The following is a 20,811-nucleotide window of genomic DNA, read 5'->3' as shown; positions in this document are numbered from 1 at the left end:
GTAGTTCCGCTCTGCACCGTCAGAATAACTCCTGCTAGTTCCAAGACGGTACGATAGGCAAACGCAACTCGCAAATCAGTTGTACTGCGCTAGACGCTTGTGATATATCTCCTTAGTGAACCAGAACCGTAAAAAGGGACGAACTGAACCGTACTTTTCAGTAAACAACGCCTACTGAATGAAGGACCTCCGACATTTGCCTTCAGCCGGCAAATCGTAAATATTCTAACTGCAACGTTATCGATGATGTTCCCAATCTGCGCGAAGTAGCTCATTTTCGCATCTACCATGATGCTGAGGTCTTTCACCGCTGGTTTCGGCAATTCTGAATAGGGAAGACTATGTTAATCTTCTTTTTGTCAGGACGATGACTTCGGTTTCTTCCATAGCAAGGAAAAATCCATGCCCATTCATTCATTCAAGAAGCACCTGTACAATTTCTTTACGAACAGGGTAACCGATGACCGGCAAATTTTTTTATAACCAAGTTATACCCGAAGTCCCGTGGGTACCTGTTGTTGTTACTAACTAGCTTTTGCTAGCAGCATGCATTTTACCTACTGATTTCACGCCGAATTCCCGTTCGGTCCCCTGTATTCAGCGCAACTAAAGGTTCCTGACTGTGGCGCGCTGCGTAATCCTGCGTAATCAGAGGTAACTCGTTCATAAACTTGCGATTTCAGCTGTCCACCAGTGCACAGATGACTTTCCGTGAGGAAGTCTCCTTTTGGGCGCCGATGCGTCGAAAGCTAGGGTGATAAGGCTCATTGCTGAGTTCACTGACGATTCAGTTGGAGTTCTCGGTGTTTTGGTTCAGTTACTTCTCTTGAGAGAGCTTGGATAAATTTGAAAACGTCGATTTTTCCGATATTCCACCTGATTGATATTTACCGAACGTCAGAATATTGGAAGGAGTCATTCGGCACTTCAAAGGAAATGTATTGGTGTTGTTACAGCGTTGACTTTAAGGACTCCGTAAGAAATGTTACGTCAGTGACAATGCCCTCACAACCAAGGCGTCGCATTGTGGCAGTGGTACTAATATTTAGGACGATAAGTCACGACCTGACTACCATCTTCAAAGTTTAGTCTGTTCCGAGCATCTAGTTAAGCTATGCACCATTCTTCCGTTAAAGTCTCCTCCAAATAGAACTCAACCTTTCGTGTTTCGAATCTCGTTTTCCAAGGCGTTAAACTTACTCGGCGGACTTAGATTCGTTCTAAAAAAGCGCACTCGCAAGTTCTCTGTATCTCTTCGCCGGTTGGTAGCGGTGCTAGATTATCGACATACCATGACGGTGAACTCTTATGCCAGTACCTCTCGCTCAAGCTGAGTCAGTCTTCTTTCTTCCATTACCTGCCCCATGAGATTATGAGCAGTTGGACTCCTACCCATGTTCGCTTGTAGGATGCGGACTATGATGCTTAACTTTTCTCTTCGTCTTCTTTCTGCAGGTTGTGATCCTTGTAAAGAAGACAACATTTTTCCAAAGCGTCTCCGGCTTCGCCAGGCTTGTAAAACAATTTTTGTCCTCTGGAGTAGGTTGCTCATATATGGATCCCTTTTTATTGATTCCTACGTCAAGACAGCCCAAATCCCGTATTTCGAGGGTGAACATGGCTTCCTGGAGGAAAACCACTGTTTTCATAGATAGAATGCTCTGGACTGTTTGGCAGAACGTATTCGTCTTCGTCAGCCTTCAACCCGAGTTCGGCAATATACCACCGGTTTGAAACTGCCGAATAGATTTAACGTCTACCCCAGAATCTTCTGATTTACCATTGCTTGCTTGCTTCTTGAAGAACTTCCTTGTAAGATCTACCTTTGTTCGACTTGAAGAGGAAGGTTTTTGATCGCGGTTTGTCCTTTCCCTTTTCTTGAGCACTGATATTACCTCGACTTTGTAATTGAAGTCGATATCCCACTAATGTTGCTGTTGCTGTACTTTCGCTTTTGTCGACGCTGACTAGTACCTTTGGTTACCACATCGCAGGATTCTTGCTGCTGTGTCATGCTTCGTCTGCTTTCTTCAACTGTCTGCTTCCCAACCCCCCCACCCCTCTGGCATGCTAAGGTCACCGAGTTTTGCGTAGCTAACGACCGCGTTAGTGATTTGCTTTTTCCTCAACTCCACTTGGACGATCTTCCAAGAGTTTCACTAATGTGTGATAAGGTCCAGAATTTGGCATCCATAGAAGTGTATCGTTGGATGATGGTAGTTTTCATTTCATGTATGACCAGTCCGCTCTTCTTGAGTAACCTTTCCTCCGTTAAAGTGGCTTTCGGTTTTACCTGATTTGCAAATTCGTCAACTTTTTTGTCCCGACAGCGGGTGTTTCGCAACTTAAAGCATACACTCTTTTTTCGTGACTTTTCTCCGACTTTGAGCTCGATGACGTCTCTCCTTTTTGGTTGCCAGAACTATTTTTTTACACTATATTACTACTTCTCTCATTACTACCCCTTTTCTCTGCACCAGTTGGTAGAAAGACCTCTACCAACTGGGGAGATTGGGTCGACTTGGTTCGGATATAAACAACGACCGTTGCCATGCAGCAAGTTTGCCATGTTTGTCCGGGCCCATTTAGCACCAGCTTCCATTATATGGCAGCACCCGTAATGAAGTTGTCGTACTTTCTCAACATTCGACTTATCTACTGACACTTCCGCTTTCTCATGAATGCGCCCACGGGTGTTTGGCCCAAAAGTCGATTAGGTTCTCCTTTGTTTTGTTTTTGAAAATTGGGGCCGGGGGTAGTTACTGGTGTTGAAAACTGCTCTACCTTGGGATCCGGCGATTTTAGGATTATAGGGATAAGAGTAATTGAAAGAATATGCAAATGAAGAAGGTTCTCTTCAACTTACTTTGTCTGCATGGAATGGGTGATAAGCGGGCATGACGAGCAAGGACAAGGAGTTTGGCACGTATCGTATTGTCCTGATAATACCATAATGGGTAAAATATCGTAAAACTCACCCAAACAGGAATTCAGACGATCTTCGCCGAAGGAAATACGAGTACTATTCCAATCGAAAGGCAAATCGGTGATGAGGAGGCAGTGGTAAATAATTGAGAAAACGTAGGGGCAAATGCTTGGAGCACACTATTTTAGGACTATTGATAAGATTTTGCCGGGACATACCTATTTCTTGTTTTTAGTCCGTGGGTAATTTGACAGTGACATTTGATATGGTAAAATGGATGGACTGCATGTTCTTCCGGTGGTTCGAATGGTTCAGAGAATTGGTGAAGTGGTTTTCAGTAGGTTGGGTGCGGCAGAGAGATGGGATCGACTAAAATCGAGAAGCTGATTCGCTCATCTCAGTTTTGAAACATTGGCCGCGGTCTTAAGGAAATGGTTTACTAGGATGTTCGCCTTTTCAGACGGGGAGATGTTTTGAGATAGGATCGCGGTTTGCTGGGTTATTTTTTTCAGGCGAGGACGAATTTTTCTGATTTCCCTGAAGGCGTCTGAATTCAGGTTAATGTTGGAGAGGCACTTGTCGAGGTGGTCAGGATTGAAATTTGTTGATAGATAGACCTATCAATATTGCAGAATTCATGAATTAGGCAAAGGGTCTGCGGAGAGCATCTATTTGCAAATAGTTCCCGTGAGAGGGTCTTTTGTATGTGATGTCACCAAATACATCATCAGGGAATGCACTGAGGTAACGGCAGTAGATGAGGCGAACCGGGATCAGTTCGCTGCATACTTGCTAAATTACTTCTGTGTCCTGGAAAACCGTTTGCTCGATGGTGTCGCTGGATACCACGTTGTTTGATAGGAGCACGAGTATATCAAATCTGAATTTAGGGTTCCAATTAATGAGTCCAGTTCCTCTTTTGGAAATCAGGAACTGGGTTGAGGTGGAATGGATAACTCAGTCGGGAAATTTGATGTCGAAGATTATGGCGTCCTGCTGCATACACTTTCCAAAAACGGATAGGTATTAGGATGGGGATCAACAGTAATTTTACAACTGCTAATGAAGCGGAGTGGGTAAACTGATGATGAAGGAGTGATAACAACCTTTATAGAAGGTGAAAAGCCCTTGTGAGAAATCGGAAGAACATTTCTCCATTCTGGTTCGGCCGTACATCAATCCAAGAATGGTACCTGGCATTGAAGTCTCCATCTATTAGGAGGTACCAGTCTTTACATTCTACTCTTGGTTAAGAAAAAAAAGTGGATTCGTTGAGAATTGTGGGTATCGAGGAATTGGCTGGAGCAATCTGTAGATGGTTTAACGAACATCGAGGATAATTGGGTTGTTAAGAAAATAAGGGTAACTTCCCGAAATTTGAAGCTTTTGGAGGGAAAGAAGAATGACTGTACTACTAGCTATGGACTGAGGATTGGAAAGTGGTCGATTGTCGGTACGGAAAATGTTGAAGTTGGTGTTTCTACTTATAGAGTAATCTGGTTTCACACAGGAGCACTATGTTGGGCTTGTGTTCATCAAGAAATAGCTCGAACTTGTATTACGAAGTCTTTTAATGATGGAGTTCATGTTCAATTCAATGATTCTAACTTCTGGACGCTCGAGTGATTTGCTTGGGCGTAGGACGGGAGAAAGCCCTTAATAATAATGATGAAGCAAGTTAATTTAAATTGGAAACTGTGCAAAATGTTGAAGTTTAGAATCAATAAATCAGGCGGTGCACATGGAATAAGTGGCATCAATTTTATTGGTTTGGGCGGAGTTTTTCTCGATCAAACGTCGTATGACAGATTAGGAGTGACGATATTCCTTCAGATTTTGTGTATTGCAACGTTGCTAGCAGCTTCAGGCGTACTTCAGCTAGAATGAAAAACAAATAGAACCGGCAAATGCAATATATTACCACAAGAAATATTGAGTCAGAATTAATATACACTGTTTTAAAATTTTTAATCCCGTTTGCGATATCACAATATTTTCCTACTATCAGTAATTATTATTGCTCGTTAAATACTATCAAGTGTAACTTTTACACGAAAACTCTTTGTTCAATTTTTTGCATTTCCCCAGACAAGCTTGTAGTAAATTATGAATAGATTAAGGTAATCTGATTGGAGTGATATAACTAAAGATTGCTCACGGTACCGAAAAGTATCTTAGCGATAATTTTTTTCTGAAACTATTTTTTTAGTTTGAATTTGAGTATTTAAGGTGCGATTTTTAGGACAATCACCAACAGTTGTCGAACGCACTCCGAACGACCCAAGATGTTTTTCAAGTTGTCACTCGTTTCTCTTTTGAGTTTGGCGGTTCTGGCGCACCCAAGTGCCAGGATCCAACCGAGTCCCGAAGAAAAGAGGTTGGAAGAAGCAGGAGGTTTCTTCCAAGGTGATATGCGTTTTCCACCCGGTCGTAATGGTTTGACCAACAGCAACCAAAGATGGACTAACAACATTGTTTATTACGATATCAGTCCCTCTTTCAGTAAGTAACACAACCAGGTAGCCTTAAGTTCATATTCATTCATTACTAGAATGCGACCGTATTTTATAACTTTAGCTGAACCAGAGAAGAACTACATCCTTGGAGCTATCAATGCCATCCAGGCTGCCAGCTGTGTTAGGTTCGAAAGAAGGACCAACCAAAACAACTATGTTTATGTCACTGTAGGTTCAATTTGTGTGCTTTATTGGGGGAATTCGAAAATGAACTTGTCTTATTTCAGCGTGAAAACTCTGGTTGTTGGTCTTATGTTGGTATGATTGGAGGCAGACAAGATTTGAACTTGCAAGCCAACGGATGTGTCTACCATGGCACTGCCGTTCACGAGTTCCTCCACGCTCTTGGATTCCATCATCAACAAAGTGCTTCCAGCCGCGACAATTACGTCAGCATTGAATGGGGAAACATCCAATCTGGAACGGAGGGCAACTTTGACAAATATTCATCATCTTACGTCACTGACTTCGGCTATGGATACGACTATGAAAGTATTATGCACTACGACCAATACGCTTTCAGCAAAAACGGAGGAAGGACTATTACAACTCATAACCCCGCCTACCAAAGCGTCATTGGAAACCGTGGTGATTTGAGCCACGCTGATATCCAAAAACTCAGGGCTATGTACGGTTGCTAAGTCTATTACGTGATTACAATCGAACCACAATAAAAGTTGCAGAAACTCCTAACTGATGTGCTTTTGTTTTCACTTTTCTTAGTTACTTATGGTAGGTCAACGCTAGATTGGAATGCTTCACTGCAACATACTGCTGTCCACAGCACTAATCTTTTCAATGCGATAAGATTTAGTAAAGTTGACATAGTTTTCACAACTTTATTATGGTTGCCATCATTCTCTAAATGTACTTCACCTTTTCAGTCCTCCCAAGAAACATTCACTCCGTCTCTAGTGTTCTGGCCAGGGTTTTTTAGGGCGACCTACTTGGTGACTTCTCGTATAGTGAATTCCAGCACCGACTGTCTTAATCAACACGTCTATCGACGCAGTTCGAGATTATCTTGAGTCAGGATAACTCGATAACACGGTATAGACAAGTGTTAACGAAGGCTTGGAACTTAAGAGTCACTTTCCTTATGATACTCCCATATATCAGCACTGAAACAACTCGTGGGATAAGTGTTGAAAAATCTGGTCTCTGAGATTTTGGGCAAAACAGTGAGAGCGGTGCAAAGACTATTGATGCGCGGAGTGAGTGCAAGTTCGGAGCCGCCGTCAGCAAAGACAACATTACCAAGATAGACAAATAGGCAGAATATGACGGCCCGTCAGACTTGGAACTTCTGCTTTGCTGGTATTTATTTTGAGTCTGCCTTTAGTTGCTTTTCCCTCCAAATCTAAAGCCATTCACCGTGGTATTGTAGCTCAAACACATCGCGTTCGCCCCCAATAACAGCTGCAATAACAACCTTAAGTTTCTTAGACTCATCGATGCCCGTCCAAGTTTCAGTAGTCAGATCATATAAGCAACCTTCGTGAGAAAGCCAACAACTTCACTTACGTCCGAGGAGGGAGCACTTGTGATGGAAACCCAAAGCTCTCTAACATACTCTGACAAGTTGTTCAATATATCTATCATTCAATCATGCTATCATGTCTCTCACTGCTGAACGAAATCTGGATCACCAAAGAAAACCATTTTGAGCGTAAGCCGTAGATATTCTCCATCCTTTCTGGTTGAAGCGGACGCAACACGTAAACGATGGCAAGCTACCAGATAGTACTCATCTCAATCGAGGCTGTTATCAACGCCTTTCTCGTTTCACATTCCAAAAGACTTACTACTGATGGCAATGTGGGCGATCTGATTACTATGCCTCCAATGGCGATGCGGCTGACACCATAGAAAGAAAGTCACAAACCTCTCGACATTATAATTTCGGATACCAAGATGTGTTTCGCCATAACATGTCTGAACAAACTGTTAACAGATCCCCCCTTTTTATTCTTTCACCTTTAGGTAGTCTCTCCTGGACTACGTTGGTTTGCTCATATAAAGTCCCCTGCTCTTCTATATCGTACGTTCTCGTTGGTGCATAAAGTTATACTATTGAAATACCCCTCATTCTGGACAAGAATCCCGTCGCCAATATTCTATTTGATTTCAGTTCCCAGGACATGAGGGTCCTGCGGATGAAGTAAACATTATTCCGACATCAGCACAGATTAGGCTTACCAGAGTACAATAACGCAGTGCCCTAAGAGAGAGTGGTAGGCTCCCCTGACGAGATTTGGGCGGAAGGAGGAGGCGTTAGAAAAGATTAGATAAAGTACCATGATCTCAGCTCTCCCAAGAATGTCCAATCTGCACCGCAAAAGCTCGCCCTGAAACTTCGCCAAGCGATCTCAAGCCTAGATACCCTGGTTAACGAATGTTCGCATATTCCGTGAATCATAAACCGTTGACAAAATTAAAAGATGGTCGCCGATAAGCAGCCTATCAGCTTCGCCTCGATTCGCAAGTTAATGAATTCTCAATACCCAGCTCATAGGCGAATGATCACCTTAACGCTATGTCAATTACCCAGCTTAGTAGTGAATACTATTAATCCATTTGAAGCGTACCTCTCTTATGCCCTGACATGATCATAAAAGGCTTTCTCATGTAAGAAAACTTAACCGTAAATACTAATAAAGCTTACATTCATGCAGAAGCTCGAATTGAGTGTAGAAATAGGTTCATTGCATCTCCTAAAGTTATGCTTAGATTGCTAAGATTTGCTTAGATTTTAAAGTTTCTAAATATTTGAAACCGTAAATAGACAATACTTTATCATCAACGCCCATAGATTCACCCTTCCAGATTCTTCTGTAATAGAAAAAGAAGACGAGGCAGACCCAGGCTGAGATGGAGCGACGGCATAGGTCTGAAAGCCTGACAGGTTTTTGGGATATCAAATTGGTAGACCTCGGTGCAAAGCCAAGATGTCTGGAGTTCCTTGTCAAGGAAGGTCTAGATCGGATGCAGATTGTTGCGCCGTTTATGATGATAATGATACTACAGGTGTTGCTTATAACTGGCTTCCTCCGAAACCTGTAGGACACCCGCAGAGATAACGTATCCTTAGGTCCGTCATCGGTGTCATAGCTGTTGACAATAGCTGCGAGATAGGGGAGAATACCAATCTGCGACAGAGATTCCTGTATTAAGTTCCAATTGGCTCAATTGAATGCCTTTCTATCGTCCAATCACAATAGTTTCCATAAATTACATCTTCGACCAAGCTAGTGACCAATTTGATGGCATCAGTGGTTGACCTGGCTTTACAGAACCCATAATTTCGATCTTAGGACCTTCGTGGCTCACAATAACCGGGAATAATCTATTGTAAATTAATCACTTTAGCATTTTTCCCCCAGTGTTCAAAAGAAATATAGCTGGGTAGAAGGTTGGCTCACCTGGAGGTTTACCAGCATTTGACAATAGTACTAACTTCTACCGCCTCCATCCTCCAGAAAATATCTCCTTGGACATGCACGTTTCGAACAACTCAGAAAATATGTCCGGTCTGGATTTGACCCTATTCGGTATGGCATCCCTTAGAGCCACTCTTCTGGGAGGTTGATCGAAAGTTGACACTATTCCACAGGAAGATCGGTCTTCTACTGGGGAATGAGTACCTCCTAGGCATGCCACATGAACAGCTCTTTCCGAAAAAGCGCCTGCTTTATTAGATTGATCTAGTCATATCTCTATGAAGCTCTGCTCATCCCACGTTTTTACAGACAGCCTGACATCTTTCTCGGTTTGCATGATGCTTCACACCCTATGGCTCTCTTATAGCCCAAAGAGAATTGCGCCAGTACAGTTCTGACAAATTTCAGGTCTATGATATTGGAGGGCCCCCTTTGCGAAACGAACTTGCATCACCTCAGCTGGCTATCCGACGTCAAATCACGATACAAATTCCACTCCCTTCAGCCTAGCGCTCTAAACGCTTGAGCCATCCGGATAGCCCGCTAGCTAAAACTATATCCAACTGGGCAAACGCCTCTACTAAACTTCGGTCTCTTACGAAACTCGCCCTGCTTCCCCACTCGAAGTGCGGACGGTTGAAGTCACCGGCAATCACCTTTAGACTTTGTCCCTTTGCGTCGAGGACAATGTTGTCTGACATGTCTTCAAGTTCAGACAATGTGAGACTGGGGGGAGTAGCAGCTGTACAGGTACGCACTACCTATTTTTGCCCACACGAAGTCACTGGTGTAGCTTGGCGACTGCACACCCATATGGCCGCTCCACCGGTCGGATTTGTGACCCGTACACCACCGTCATGGTTTTTGTAGGGTTCACTTATGAATGCATCTCAGATTCGTAGGTGGTCTGCTTCAGTGAATCGACCCTGAAGTGATTGAGGTTTATTTGAATTAACTTCATTTTCCCATGGAAATCAATGCCTTCCTCAATTCCGGGCATTTACCACCTCCGACAATATGCCGGTTATCAGGTCTCTACTTTCCTTCTAACAATAAGCATTTGGGGTCCCTATTCCAACCTTTGGCAATATGTCTTTTCTCCCCATACCTTCTGCATCGATGAAACCATTCTCGCCAAGCATGTCGAGGTGGATTGAGTGGAGACGCTTGGTGGACCGATGGAACACTCTCTTCCCCACGTGCTTTGCAGTTTCGCACTTCTGGCATGCGATTCACTGTCTCGCCCAAGAACTACTTTGCGATGACTAACCGATTCTTTGTCCGAATTACCAGGAGCTCCAGATCGTGAACGGCATGAAATACTTCCTTTCGGAAATCGGCCAGAGTATATGACCTCGGTCCTTTGACTGAGGTATATACCGGGTGTTGAGCCGAAGATAGGAAACTCCTTGAAAATGAATTTGGTGATGGTCCTCAAACTCTGAGGAACTTCGTCATTCTTCTGATCCTGGGCGATTCCTCGCAAATCGACCGTGGCGGGGACAGCGGTCAGCAACCATGCTATCTTTTCCAGAAACGTGTTGAATGTCGGAAGTGAATTGAGTGATAAAGCTCAAATTCCGAAGTTGATGAGGGGAAGCTTTGTCGGCTTTTTGTTTGAAAGCAAAAGTGAGTAGCTTACGGTCCGAGAGCAATGTGAACGGCCTGCGTTCAAGGGAATACCGGAAGTATTTAATTACCAATTACGCGGCGAGTACCTCACGATCAGCGAGATTGAACTATTTGGCTGTCAGATCTAGTTCACGTTTTGGTGAAGAGCAGCACCTAAGGCAATGTCTGAAATCGACGAATACGGCTAGGAGTGCATTTTGCTGAGGGAATACCAGAAGTGTAGGATCCACCAGCTGCTGCTTGATGGTCTCACAGCCTCTGCGAACGAGTCTGGACTAATGCTCGGCGGCCATGGGATAGAAACGACGGTACAAGTTTAACATGCCTAATAACCTTCTCAGATGCTTAACAGTTTCTGGAAGCGGGAAGCTCGAAATCGCTTGCACTTTGAATGGGTCCAGTTGGATGCTTTCAGGGGTAATCAGGTGACCGAGGAATCTCATCCAAGATTGCAAGAATTTGCATTTCTCAACGTTAAGAACTCAAGGTGTTCTAAATGCTCGGACTTTAAGGAAGATGCGACCATAATAATATATGTAACAGAAGTTAAGGTCTCGCAGTACAGATTGGATGAGTCTCTGAAAGGTTTGCACCGCGTTGCAGACTTCAAAAGTCGTCCTGAGATCAAAGAGTCCGAATGGTGTGCATATTGCGGTTGCCACATATTGCGGAATGAGTTCGGGAGGAATAGGGATCTGATGGTATGCTGTGACTAAGTCCAAGGTCGAAAAAATATGGTCGTGGATGAGTGGTATGGAATAGCGGTCTAGAACCGTTTGAGCATTTAGACGTCGGTAGTCGCTACTAGGTATGGAGGTGGATTTAGGAACCATGTGAAGTGGCGAAGACCAACAACTGTCTGAAAGTCCGCGCAAGTGCGAGCTCCTGCAGTGATAATGGATGCACCTTAGAGAAAAATGAGGAACCAGTAGTGTTGTTGTAGTGCTGAACATCATGCTTAACGGGCTCAGAGAGAGTGGGCTCGGTAGTGATGTTGCGGTATTTTTGAAGAAGTGCTCGAATACGTGCGTCAGCAACGTCTTCCCAAACAATAGAAAGAGTGCTAAGGTGACCAGGGTGAGATTTTTCCTGATAACGTAAGGGAAGTCGTGGGGTCGATGCGGAACCTGTTATGTATATCCGCCAGCAATCCATAGCGCACCTAAGATGGGTATACTTATGTCCGCAATTATGAGGCGCCAAGAAAACACTTACCGAAATCTTCAATTCAAGTTTACCTGCCTGTAGCCATACGTACAGATCAACGAGGAATTTGCTGCCGCGAGTTCTAACGATTGTAATATTAACTTATGATGCCGGAATACAGGAAGAAACGAAACTTCTGCGCCTGTATCGACCAGGTAATTGTGTCATCTAAAAAGGTCGTAGATTATGCGGTGACGTGATGGGTAGCAGTTGCCAGAGTTCCCGGCAAGTTTGATTTATTTGGCGAGAAATTGCAGGGGCTAGTACATTTTTTAGTCCTTTCAGCGATTCTAAGATGGTACCAACGTGCCCCAGTAATTGCCGAAGGCCCCGACGACCTATCAACCGATCGCCCATTTCGGGAGGCGAATCTAGACTAGTCCTACTTCCGGAATACAAAGCACCAACGGCCTCCGCCAACTAAAAGACGGTGGCTATTAATGCTGCCACCATCTGCTGCAGCTGAGCCACCTGGCTTGAGTTTCCGCGAGACACCTCACCAGCCATGGGTTTCGCGTGGACCTCTTAAAGTTTGACTGCCATGACGGCTAAGAGACCCCGAATCCGCACACGTCAGAATGGAATGCCGAGGAATACATGAGGACTGGTAAGATCATAGTCTCGTATAGTAAGAGCTTTGACCATATGGTGGCACGTTTCGAGCGAAACAGTTTTTGTACGCTGAAAGAGGCTCTGTTGGCAGCCAACAACCGTGCGCGGAATTTATCTTCATAACTATTATCGGTTGTGATTTTCGACCCTACATTGGAAAAATTTTCAACGGTCTTGAAAGCAAAGACTACCTCTTATCTTCATTGTTTTCGTTTAACCAGTGCTATTTGATATTGCTAGTGCTTTGTTTTTTGGCGCTTTGACGTTCGCAGCTTGCTCGATCTGAATGAAGGTAGACTGTACATCTCGGTTTGTTCTTCCCGTAACGTCAATATCGTCAGCGTAGGCCTGTAATTAGATAGTAAGTAGTAGGTGGACTTGAATAGGATGGTGCCTCTTCCATTAATATCTGCTGCTCCCGTCTGGAGAGGCCTAAGTATGTTTATGGATTGCTTTCCGCGCAACCAGGTACTTCCAACGACCATTTCGTATGACACTGCTAATTAGATAATCCGTTATCACTGGTGTTCTTATGTGAGCTACTCCCTACTTGACTGTTAAAACACCCAAGTATGATTCTGATATAATACTTGGGACAAGTTTCGAGAGTTGGCTCAACTGTTTCCTAGAAGGTATCCTTCTCCGACTCTGCAGTTTCCTCTGTAAGGGCGTGAACATTTATGAGGTTTATATTTCCAAATTCGCCTCGCAAACGCAGAGTGCATAGCTTTTCGCTTATGTTTGCAAAGCCGACAACAACAGGTTTCTTTTTTTGGCTAAGTAGGAAACCTGCTCCTACTAGATGGCCAACATAATTTATGTTGTAGTAGCTCTTCTCCTGAAAATCGGTCCCTGTCCAATGCATCTCCTGCAATCCTGTTACATCAGCCTTGTATTTAGACAGGATATCGGCTAGCTGCTCAGCAGCATTCGGTCTGTACAGAGAGCGCACGTTGCATGAGAAAATGCGCATATCGTTTTTCCGTTTTCGTTGCCGGGTTTGTCGTAGTAAACTCCATCCTTTCGAAGCCTACTTTCTTGGCTTCGTAACGTCGTTTTTTCATGTAGGGTTGTCAGCCCTACCCAACCCCCAATCTGGAGGACCAGTTCGTACAATTTGTTCCGTTTTTAAACGCGGAAGACTCGCCTTCATCGTTCTCCGTCTACAGTTTTCCCTCAAGAAAGAATACCCCGCGATCACCACGTAGAGGTGGAGATAGGGTTCAGTGGTAGAGCTGTTATTGTTGGTTCAGCAGGCGTTTCCCAGGTTATGTGCTTCATCGTGGGTTGCGTCCTTGGACCTATACTACCCTTTGACCGCCTACCCTGTTTGGTATTTATGTTATCGTCGTGAAATTCAAAAGGCGAAGAATTGAATTTCATCTCGAATGTAACTTCACTATAACAAACTATTATATTTAAACATGTTTTTTCAAGGCTTCGTTGGTATATTGACAACATCTTGAGCAATGCCACGATTTGTTTCAAAGATTGTTTTAATCAAAACCCAGCTGCAATGCTTGTTAAGATACTTGTCAAAAACTACTAAAACGACCTCATTTACTCAAACACTTGGTCTTTATTCATCAAATCATCATATTCACAACCAATTGTTTTAGCAGCTGTACATAGCCTTGATCTTGGCAATGTCCTTGGAACTCAATCCATTACGTTGTCCAATTGTGGCACTGGAGTCCTTGGTCACAATGGTCTTTTGACCGTTCTTGCTGAAGGCATAGGCATCGTAGTGCATGATACTTCCATAATCGTAACCAATACCGAAGTCGGTGACGTAACTGCTGGCGTATTTGTCGAAGTTGCTCTCCTTTCCAGATTGGATATTACCGAATTGGATGGTGACATAGTTGTCACGGTCTGTAGCACTTTGTTGATGATGAAGACCAAGAGCATGCAAGAATTCGTGGATGGCAGTTCCATGGTATACACAACCGTTTCCTTGCAAGTTCAGTTGTTGACGTCCCTTCAACATGCCAACATAAGACCAACATCCAGAATTTTCACGCTGCAAAACAGAGGTAAGTCATATTTATAGCAGAAGTTAGTCAATCACGGAGGGCTGAAAAGCCAGAATGGCTTTTCCGAAAACAAAAGGGGACCTTGAAGTCCGTCCTCAATTAAGCTATCCAAGAATATAATAGTCCACTTACGGTAACGTAAACATAGTTGGCTTGGTTGGACCTAGCAACGAATTTCACACAGGTGGCAGATTGGATAGCGTTGAGAGCACCAATGATTGTATTCTTTTCTGCAGCGGCTGCGGTAGATCAAAAGATTATAATTTAAGTCATTTACTCAATCCACAGATAATGGTCTTAAAATATTACTCACAGAAGGCACCATCAATTTGGTAATAGACAGTTTTTGAGGTCCAACGTGTGGCAGTGTTGACCAAAGCATTCCTTCCAGGAGGGAAACGCATGTCACCTTCAAAGAACCCAGCCTCTTCAAGTCTCTTCTCAGCCATGGTTGGAGTCCTTTGAACAGGATTGGCTACGGCAGCCAAGACCAATAAAGTGAAAACGCAAAGCCTGAACATCCTGAAGCCGTTTGAAATGAGTTCAACAACTGATGGTTCATCAGCGCAAACCATGGGGGTTTAAATACTCGCGTTACCCATACTAATTATTTGCAATTATGGCGTGAAAAGTAATAAAAAAATTGGTATCGTGCGGTGATTTCTTGTGAGATTGATTAAATATCTTTGTCATCTGATGAATTTATTGTGGGATTTTCTGGATTTGATTTCGGGAGAATATATATAAACTAGAAAAATATATTTATATTTCTAAGAGATGTGAAGCTGATTTTATTATATTTGTATAAGTCACTTGGTATCTCCCGAAGGGACCCCACTGAAGAACAGAACGACGGGAAAAGAACGTTTTCAGAATGAACAAGCATAAAACTAAGAAAATGTATGATTCTCTGAAAAACAAAATGCAACAAAATAAAATAAAAATGTTAATATGCGCATATTAACTTTAAATAGATTTTAAGATAAAGATAGGATACTTATAATACTTATCCACTTACTCAGATTTTAATTTAATTTGATAATCGATATCAGCCATAAATAATGTAAGTATTTATTTTTTACTTATCAACTTTTGAGCAGAATAAATCTACTTTGATTTAGTTAAATTCAGATGGCTATTGTACAAAAATGAAGATATTAAATTGAAGGGAGAAATAACATGGTTTTGTGTATTTTCTATGCCAGCAAAAAGATAAAAATGGAAATTTGTTAACAATTGCCAGATTTCTCGAATATATTATCGTACTCGATTCTAGGAATCTATTTTACAATTAACTCAAAAAGGAAAAAAAAATGAAAATGAGATTCTTTATCTGATCCCCCATGTAAATAATAAAATTCCTTATAACGCTTTTTTTACGAGTAGTTATGAGCCAACCTTTAGCTATCCAAATCCTTTCAGTAATTGGTAATGTAATGTGACACACTACATAATGTAACGTGATACAATGCCTGTATTTTGTCTACAATAGCATACATTTGCAATATTGAATACCGCTGGTCGAGAGGAGGCACAGAGCTAATTGCGTGGCCGCCTAAAAGAAGCCATTCGAAGAAGCAAAAAAAACTGTTTCAAACACCCTTGGGTCGAGACCTACAGAGTGGTAATGAAAAGGCTGCGGAGATCACCCCAAAACGAAAATAGTAGAAGTCAAATTATTGTCCAGCTAAATGAAGGGATTATACCTCCAGTAACTATTGAGGAGCTGCGGGAAATATGTGGCAGGATCGGTGACAACAAGGCCCCTGGTTTGGATAGCGTCCCCAACCGAGCTTTGAAACTGGCAATCAAGACTAAGCCCAACCTTTTTGCCAACACCTTCGAGGCATGCTTAATAGAAGGAGAACTCCCTGTCCAACCTGGAAAAGCAAAAGTTTGTGTTGCTTCCGAAACCTGGTAACCGATCTGGAAACCCAGCATCGTATCGTCCTATCTGCCTGCTGATGCAATGGGGAAAATGATGGAGAGAGTCACTTATAACAGACTCCTACTCATCGCCGAATCCAGCAATGGTTTTTCGGAACGCCAATTTAGTTTCCGACGTGCCCACTCTACGATGGACGCAATTAGCATGGTAGTGAACCTGGCAAAAGGTGCATTGATTTCTGGCGGCTACTATGCCGTGTTGGCGCTGGATGTCAAAAACGCATTCCACTTGGCCAACTGGAGTAGAATTAAAGGAGCGTTGGCTGGCATAGGTGACCCCAGGTATTTAGCGATTTTGGTGAAAAACTACCAGTCAGAAAGGACTCTCTGGTACGGGACAGCTGAGGGCCCCAAAGAGTACATTGTCACATCCGAGGTACCACCGGGATCGCTACTGGGTCCTCTGTGTGGAATATCATGCATAATGGGGTGCTTGCTCTTCCCGTCCCAGAGGGAACTACGATTGTCGGCTTTGGTGATGACCTCGCTGTCATTGTTACAGCAAAACACCCAGAACATGTGGAGGTCCACGCGGCGGAAACTGTAAAAGCGATAAAGTCCTTGCTAGGAATAGCCGGGGCGCCCTTGGTGGACGTGCCAATTGAGGCGGCCTTAATAACCAACCGCAGGAAAAATAACACAATGAAAATAGAAGTCGGTGCATATACGGTCATATCGAAGCCGGCTATCAAATACGTGGGGGTGATAGTTGACACCAAATTGAGCTTCAGGGAACACCTAGAATATGCACGCCAAAAGGCAGCCAGTTCCGATGCGGTACTTGCAAAAATGTTGCCGAATGTTGGTGGGTTTGCAGTGCCTGCTAGATGAGGCAGTATTGATGGTGGCCAACATGATCCTTGTCGATATACTGGCTAAAGAAATTAGCGTGCTATACCATGCAAGACGTATGGAGGGCCACACTGAGCGTAGAAATGCAGAAAGGTCAAAGACGCATGATCTCTGGCAACACAGATGGAACGAGACTACGAAGCTTCGGTAGACGCACAGGTTCATTCCAAACATTAGGGTGTGGCTTAAGGAGAAACATGGGGAGACCAGCTACCACATTACCTAGTTCCTCATTAGACACGGCGGTTGCTCCAAGCAGTACCCAGAGCATGTGCTGTTTCACTGCCCAAGATTTGCAATGGAGAGGAGGAGCCCAAACTAAGTGTTAGGCAGGAGCGTGAGCCCGGAAAACTTAGTTGCGGAGATGCTGAGGTCCGAGGAGAACTGGCTTACAGTTTGCTCCGCAATCGTGAAAATACAGGAGGACTTACTGAAAGAGCAAAGAAGGAAGCAAGCCAAAAGGAGGAAAAGAACAAGTGCTCACGAGCAAACCTACCCCGCGAAGTAATACCCAAATTGTGTTCCTGCGGCGCTGGGGCTGAAGAGACCGGGGGTGGTTTCTAGTAGGTGCGAATCCCGCACGTGCCCGCTGTAGCTCCAGCGTTTGCACGGCAGAGTTAGGACGGACGTGTCTTTCTAAGATTTTCCACCTTCGTGCACGAACAAAAAAAAAAACCTGTGGCCTGGATACGAAACGGCGTGTTTTGAACTAGTTTCCGACACCCTTCTCAGAAAATGGAAGTCTATACTTCATTGCAGCGCCCCGCTGGATTTTTAAACGTGCTTTGGTAAATATAAACTCCATGTCTCCCAAATTTTTTATAGAGTTTAATCCGGTGGCATTGAAATTTCCTCATTCCCTAAGAATTCGCTGCAATTTTTCAACCATCACAAGTTTTCATTAAGTGTAAAGAGGGGAGGCCTTCCCTCCCCCCATCGTAAAATTTCAACCATTCTAGAGAGGGGACTGAAATCCTGAAAATTATTGCAAATGGCACCCATAAAATGGAACCAGACATGCACGGCAACTGTCAGCCAGTAGAGCTGCTGAAATTTCAAGAGCTTCTGAAACATGAGGAAAACGAGACGCTAAAAAGCTAAACCGAGATTTGCCCGTGTTACCCATCTAAGAACTAATCATTCCTTAGAACGCTTGGCCTTGGTAACCATTCACCCAACTCCGTTATTTAGGTAGAAGTTCCAAACTTCAAACTCCATTTATTAACGAGACTCAGTAATGATAAATGCTGTCTCCGGATAGCCCCATACCAAGTGGCTTAACTGTGGATAAGTACTATTAATTCTCGGGAGGCATATGAATTCAGAGATTATCCCGACTCCCATGGCACCAGATAACTTCTGGTGTGGCGTTGTGGCGAAGGATTCTTTAGATGAGTCCCCATGCAGATTCGAGTCTGATCGCCCAAGACCTTGGAAAATTGGCTTACTGCATCACGATCAATAAGTCAGTGTGAATACTCCGCTTCCAGGGTCACCACACTTGATGTTGATTTAGTTGACAAGGTTGCTGCCCGTCTACCTCCTCACCAACTCAGAGCACCCCCGGTGAAGGTAGTTCAACCGGGGCGATTTTTTCTGGGTCCTTTAATATTTTTATTTTTTATCATTTACCTCCTTGATTGTCCCTGTTTGCTGTATGCCGACGACCTTAAGCTGTTTTCCGCTAGATCTATCTAGACTATCTTTCCCTTCCATCTATCCTAGACATTCTGGTTCGTTCGTGCTCTGCTAATATTTTAATGCTAAACATCAGAAAGTATCACTCTATGTGCTATCCGCTTAAATCTTCAGCCACTTCCTTCTCCTACTCTCAACGGGCATCCCTGAATAATAATAGCAATCGTTGGCGCAACAATCCAATTGGATCAGGGCCTTCAAGTATGTTAGAGCACTTCATTCAAGACCGTAACGGTACACTACAGGATTACAGCACCTTATAGGAGGCAATGTGGTCAGCATTGCGTTCCCCCGAGATTATTACCCTGATTTGACTCAGATACTCATTCACAGCTGAGTCGACTGACATACCAACCCCACTGCCACCAGTGAGATTTGAACGACGATCTTCCGTCCGAGAGCCTTGTGCTCTAACCAATCAGCTATTCCACTCACAACTTCGGACCCAGTGCCTCGAAGTCAGTAATCGAGTAGCAAATTATCAGGTTTTATATTTCATTCCTCCTCTGATTTTGATTCCATCCAATCTTCCTTAGCTCTCTTCAACTCCATCGTGAGAAGTACTGTTCCGTGATCTGGTCACCTTCCCGTAACTGTGGTTGTCTTGCCCTTGAAAATGTGCAAAGTAAATTCACCCGTTCCCTCTTCTCCAAGAAAAGCTTCCCTAGTGTGTTCTACCCCTCCCACCTCCGCCTTCTGAACCTCCCCTTCCCACAATAGAGTAGATCCTATCTGGATTTATGCACATTTTTTAAACTTTTGTCGGGTCTGATGGTCTGCTCCACCAAACGACATCGCCTGCCGTCCTGCATCTTATCACACACGCAAAGCAGACATTTTCAACGTGCACTAACAACTTGAACAAGTCTTCATATTGTCCTAAATCTGAAGGGGAGAGGAAGATCACAGACAAGTCAAGTTAATAGACAAGAGTTGGCTCCCTCTAAACTATAATTTTTGGTCTTAAATGTGAATATATGGTAGCTTCCTCCAAACTATTGTAGATCGGCCGAAGCTACCCCTTATTATACGGTCATGCGCTCATCTGGCAAATATGTGGCGCTCTGGCCTGGCTCTGATACCTGCCGGTCATATGGTTTCCACATTCATCTTTGCAAATACATACTTCGTCGGATCAGTCATGGAAGACTGATCGGGGACAGGGGATCTCTTCAAAAAATGACGACTATATTCCAACCGGAGACATAATACCATTTCATTAGTACCAGAAGAACGTTTGCCATAAAAATTGAGGGATGGCACTATTCAAATCATTCGACATGTCAAGTCAGTTGGTATGGAGTTGCCATCTGGACCTGCTGAAACTTAGCAGATTGAACATTCTTAATGTGGGTGCCAGACTCGAACGTCGCTGGTATTTAGGAAGCTGATGGACGGGCTCGCGAAGGGTTTGGATCCACAGTGGTGAGGCCAATGTAAGGAGAACGATACGATGGCTCTGCAATTCATTTACAGCTGCCTGGCCTCCTCAAACCTGAGACGAACATACTTTGATAAGGTTTTCTTTAACGAAGATTCTGCCCACTTTCTGGGCCAGGAGAATATTCTTAAATTCGAAAAATCCTGCTGCAGATCCCAATAAATGGACGATCTGTGGTGATACTGCAATCTGCCTAGTAAAAGGTTGAGTGCTTGGGGTTGCGGCCCCGCTAAACTAAACTAACCAAGTATATCTTTAATATGTACACCCTGGGGTTTGGCAATGTATAAAAGATTATTTTGGATGTATGAATTGAAAAACATACTTAGAAAGTGCCGCACATAAGATGACCAGAAAACCTTTATACCCAAGGCACCAAGGTTCAGGTATTCTGGCTTGTTACCTTCTAACCTCTTACTGCCACAGTTTTCTGCAAAGATTGTTTTCACAAGAAAAAGATACAACGCTTGTTACCCTGCATAGCAAATATTAGTAAAAGGCCCTC

The 20,811-nt window shown here is 43.6% G+C and overlaps 2 protein-coding genes across 2 annotated transcripts; one reads left to right on the top strand and one right to left on the bottom strand.

Moving 5' to 3' along the window:
- The first annotated feature begins 5,169 nt into the window (after positions 1–5,169).
- LOC119654621 (zinc metalloproteinase nas-6-like) lies at positions 5,170–6,139 on the top strand. The gene is made up of 3 exons (XM_038060093.1): positions 5,170–5,428; positions 5,504–5,610; positions 5,670–6,139. Exons 1-3 carry the CDS (start codon positions 5,212–5,214, stop codon positions 6,081–6,083), a joined length of 738 nt encoding a protein of 245 aa, XP_037916021.1. The 5' UTR covers positions 5,170–5,211; the 3' UTR covers positions 6,084–6,139.
- A 7,752-nt stretch (positions 6,140–13,891) lies between these two features.
- LOC119655537 (zinc metalloproteinase nas-15-like) lies at positions 13,892–14,958 on the bottom strand. The gene is made up of 3 exons (XM_038061450.1): positions 14,682–14,958; positions 14,501–14,607; positions 13,892–14,355 (listed from the first exon to the last, which is right to left on the bottom strand). Exons 1-3 carry the CDS (start codon positions 14,941–14,943, stop codon positions 13,948–13,950), a joined length of 777 nt encoding a protein of 258 aa, XP_037917378.1. The 5' UTR covers positions 14,944–14,958; the 3' UTR covers positions 13,892–13,947.
- Positions 14,959–20,811: the final 5,853 nt, after the last annotated feature.

This window comes from Hermetia illucens, chromosome 4, assembly GCF_905115235.1.
Source record: "Hermetia illucens chromosome 4, iHerIll2.2.curated.20191125, whole genome shotgun sequence".
NCBI classification, from domain to species: domain Eukaryota; kingdom Metazoa; phylum Arthropoda; class Insecta; order Diptera; family Stratiomyidae; genus Hermetia; species Hermetia illucens.
The sequence above is the reverse complement of the archived record's forward strand: the minus strand, read 5'-3'. Positions and strand labels throughout refer to the sequence as shown.

What these genes read in the sequence shown, in the direction of transcription:
- LOC119654621 (XM_038060093.1), top strand. Translation starts at nt 5,212, where the DNA reads ATGTTTTTCAAGTTGTCACTCGTTTCTCTTTTGAGTTTGGCGGTTCTG. An exon ending in CGATATCAGTCCCTCTTTCA is followed by an intron (nt 5,429 to 5,503) that starts GTAAGTAACACA and finishes TTATAACTTTAG; the next exon opens with CTGAACCAGAGAAGAACTAC. An exon ending in ACAACTATGTTTATGTCACT is followed by an intron (nt 5,611 to 5,669) that starts GTAGGTTCAATT and finishes GTCTTATTTCAG; the next exon opens with CGTGAAAACTCTGGTTGTTG.
- LOC119655537 (XM_038061450.1), bottom strand. Translation starts at nt 14,943, where the DNA reads ATGGTTTGCGCTGATGAACCATCAGTTGTTGAACTCATTTCAAACGGC. An exon ending in CCAAATTGATGGTGCCTTCT is followed by an intron (nt 14,608 to 14,681) that starts GTGAGTAATATT and finishes GATCTACCGCAG; the next exon opens with CCGCTGCAGAAAAGAATACA. An exon ending in CCAACTATGTTTACGTTACC is followed by an intron (nt 14,356 to 14,500) that starts GTAAGTGGACTA and finishes TCTGTTTTGCAG; the next exon opens with CGTGAAAATTCTGGATGTTG.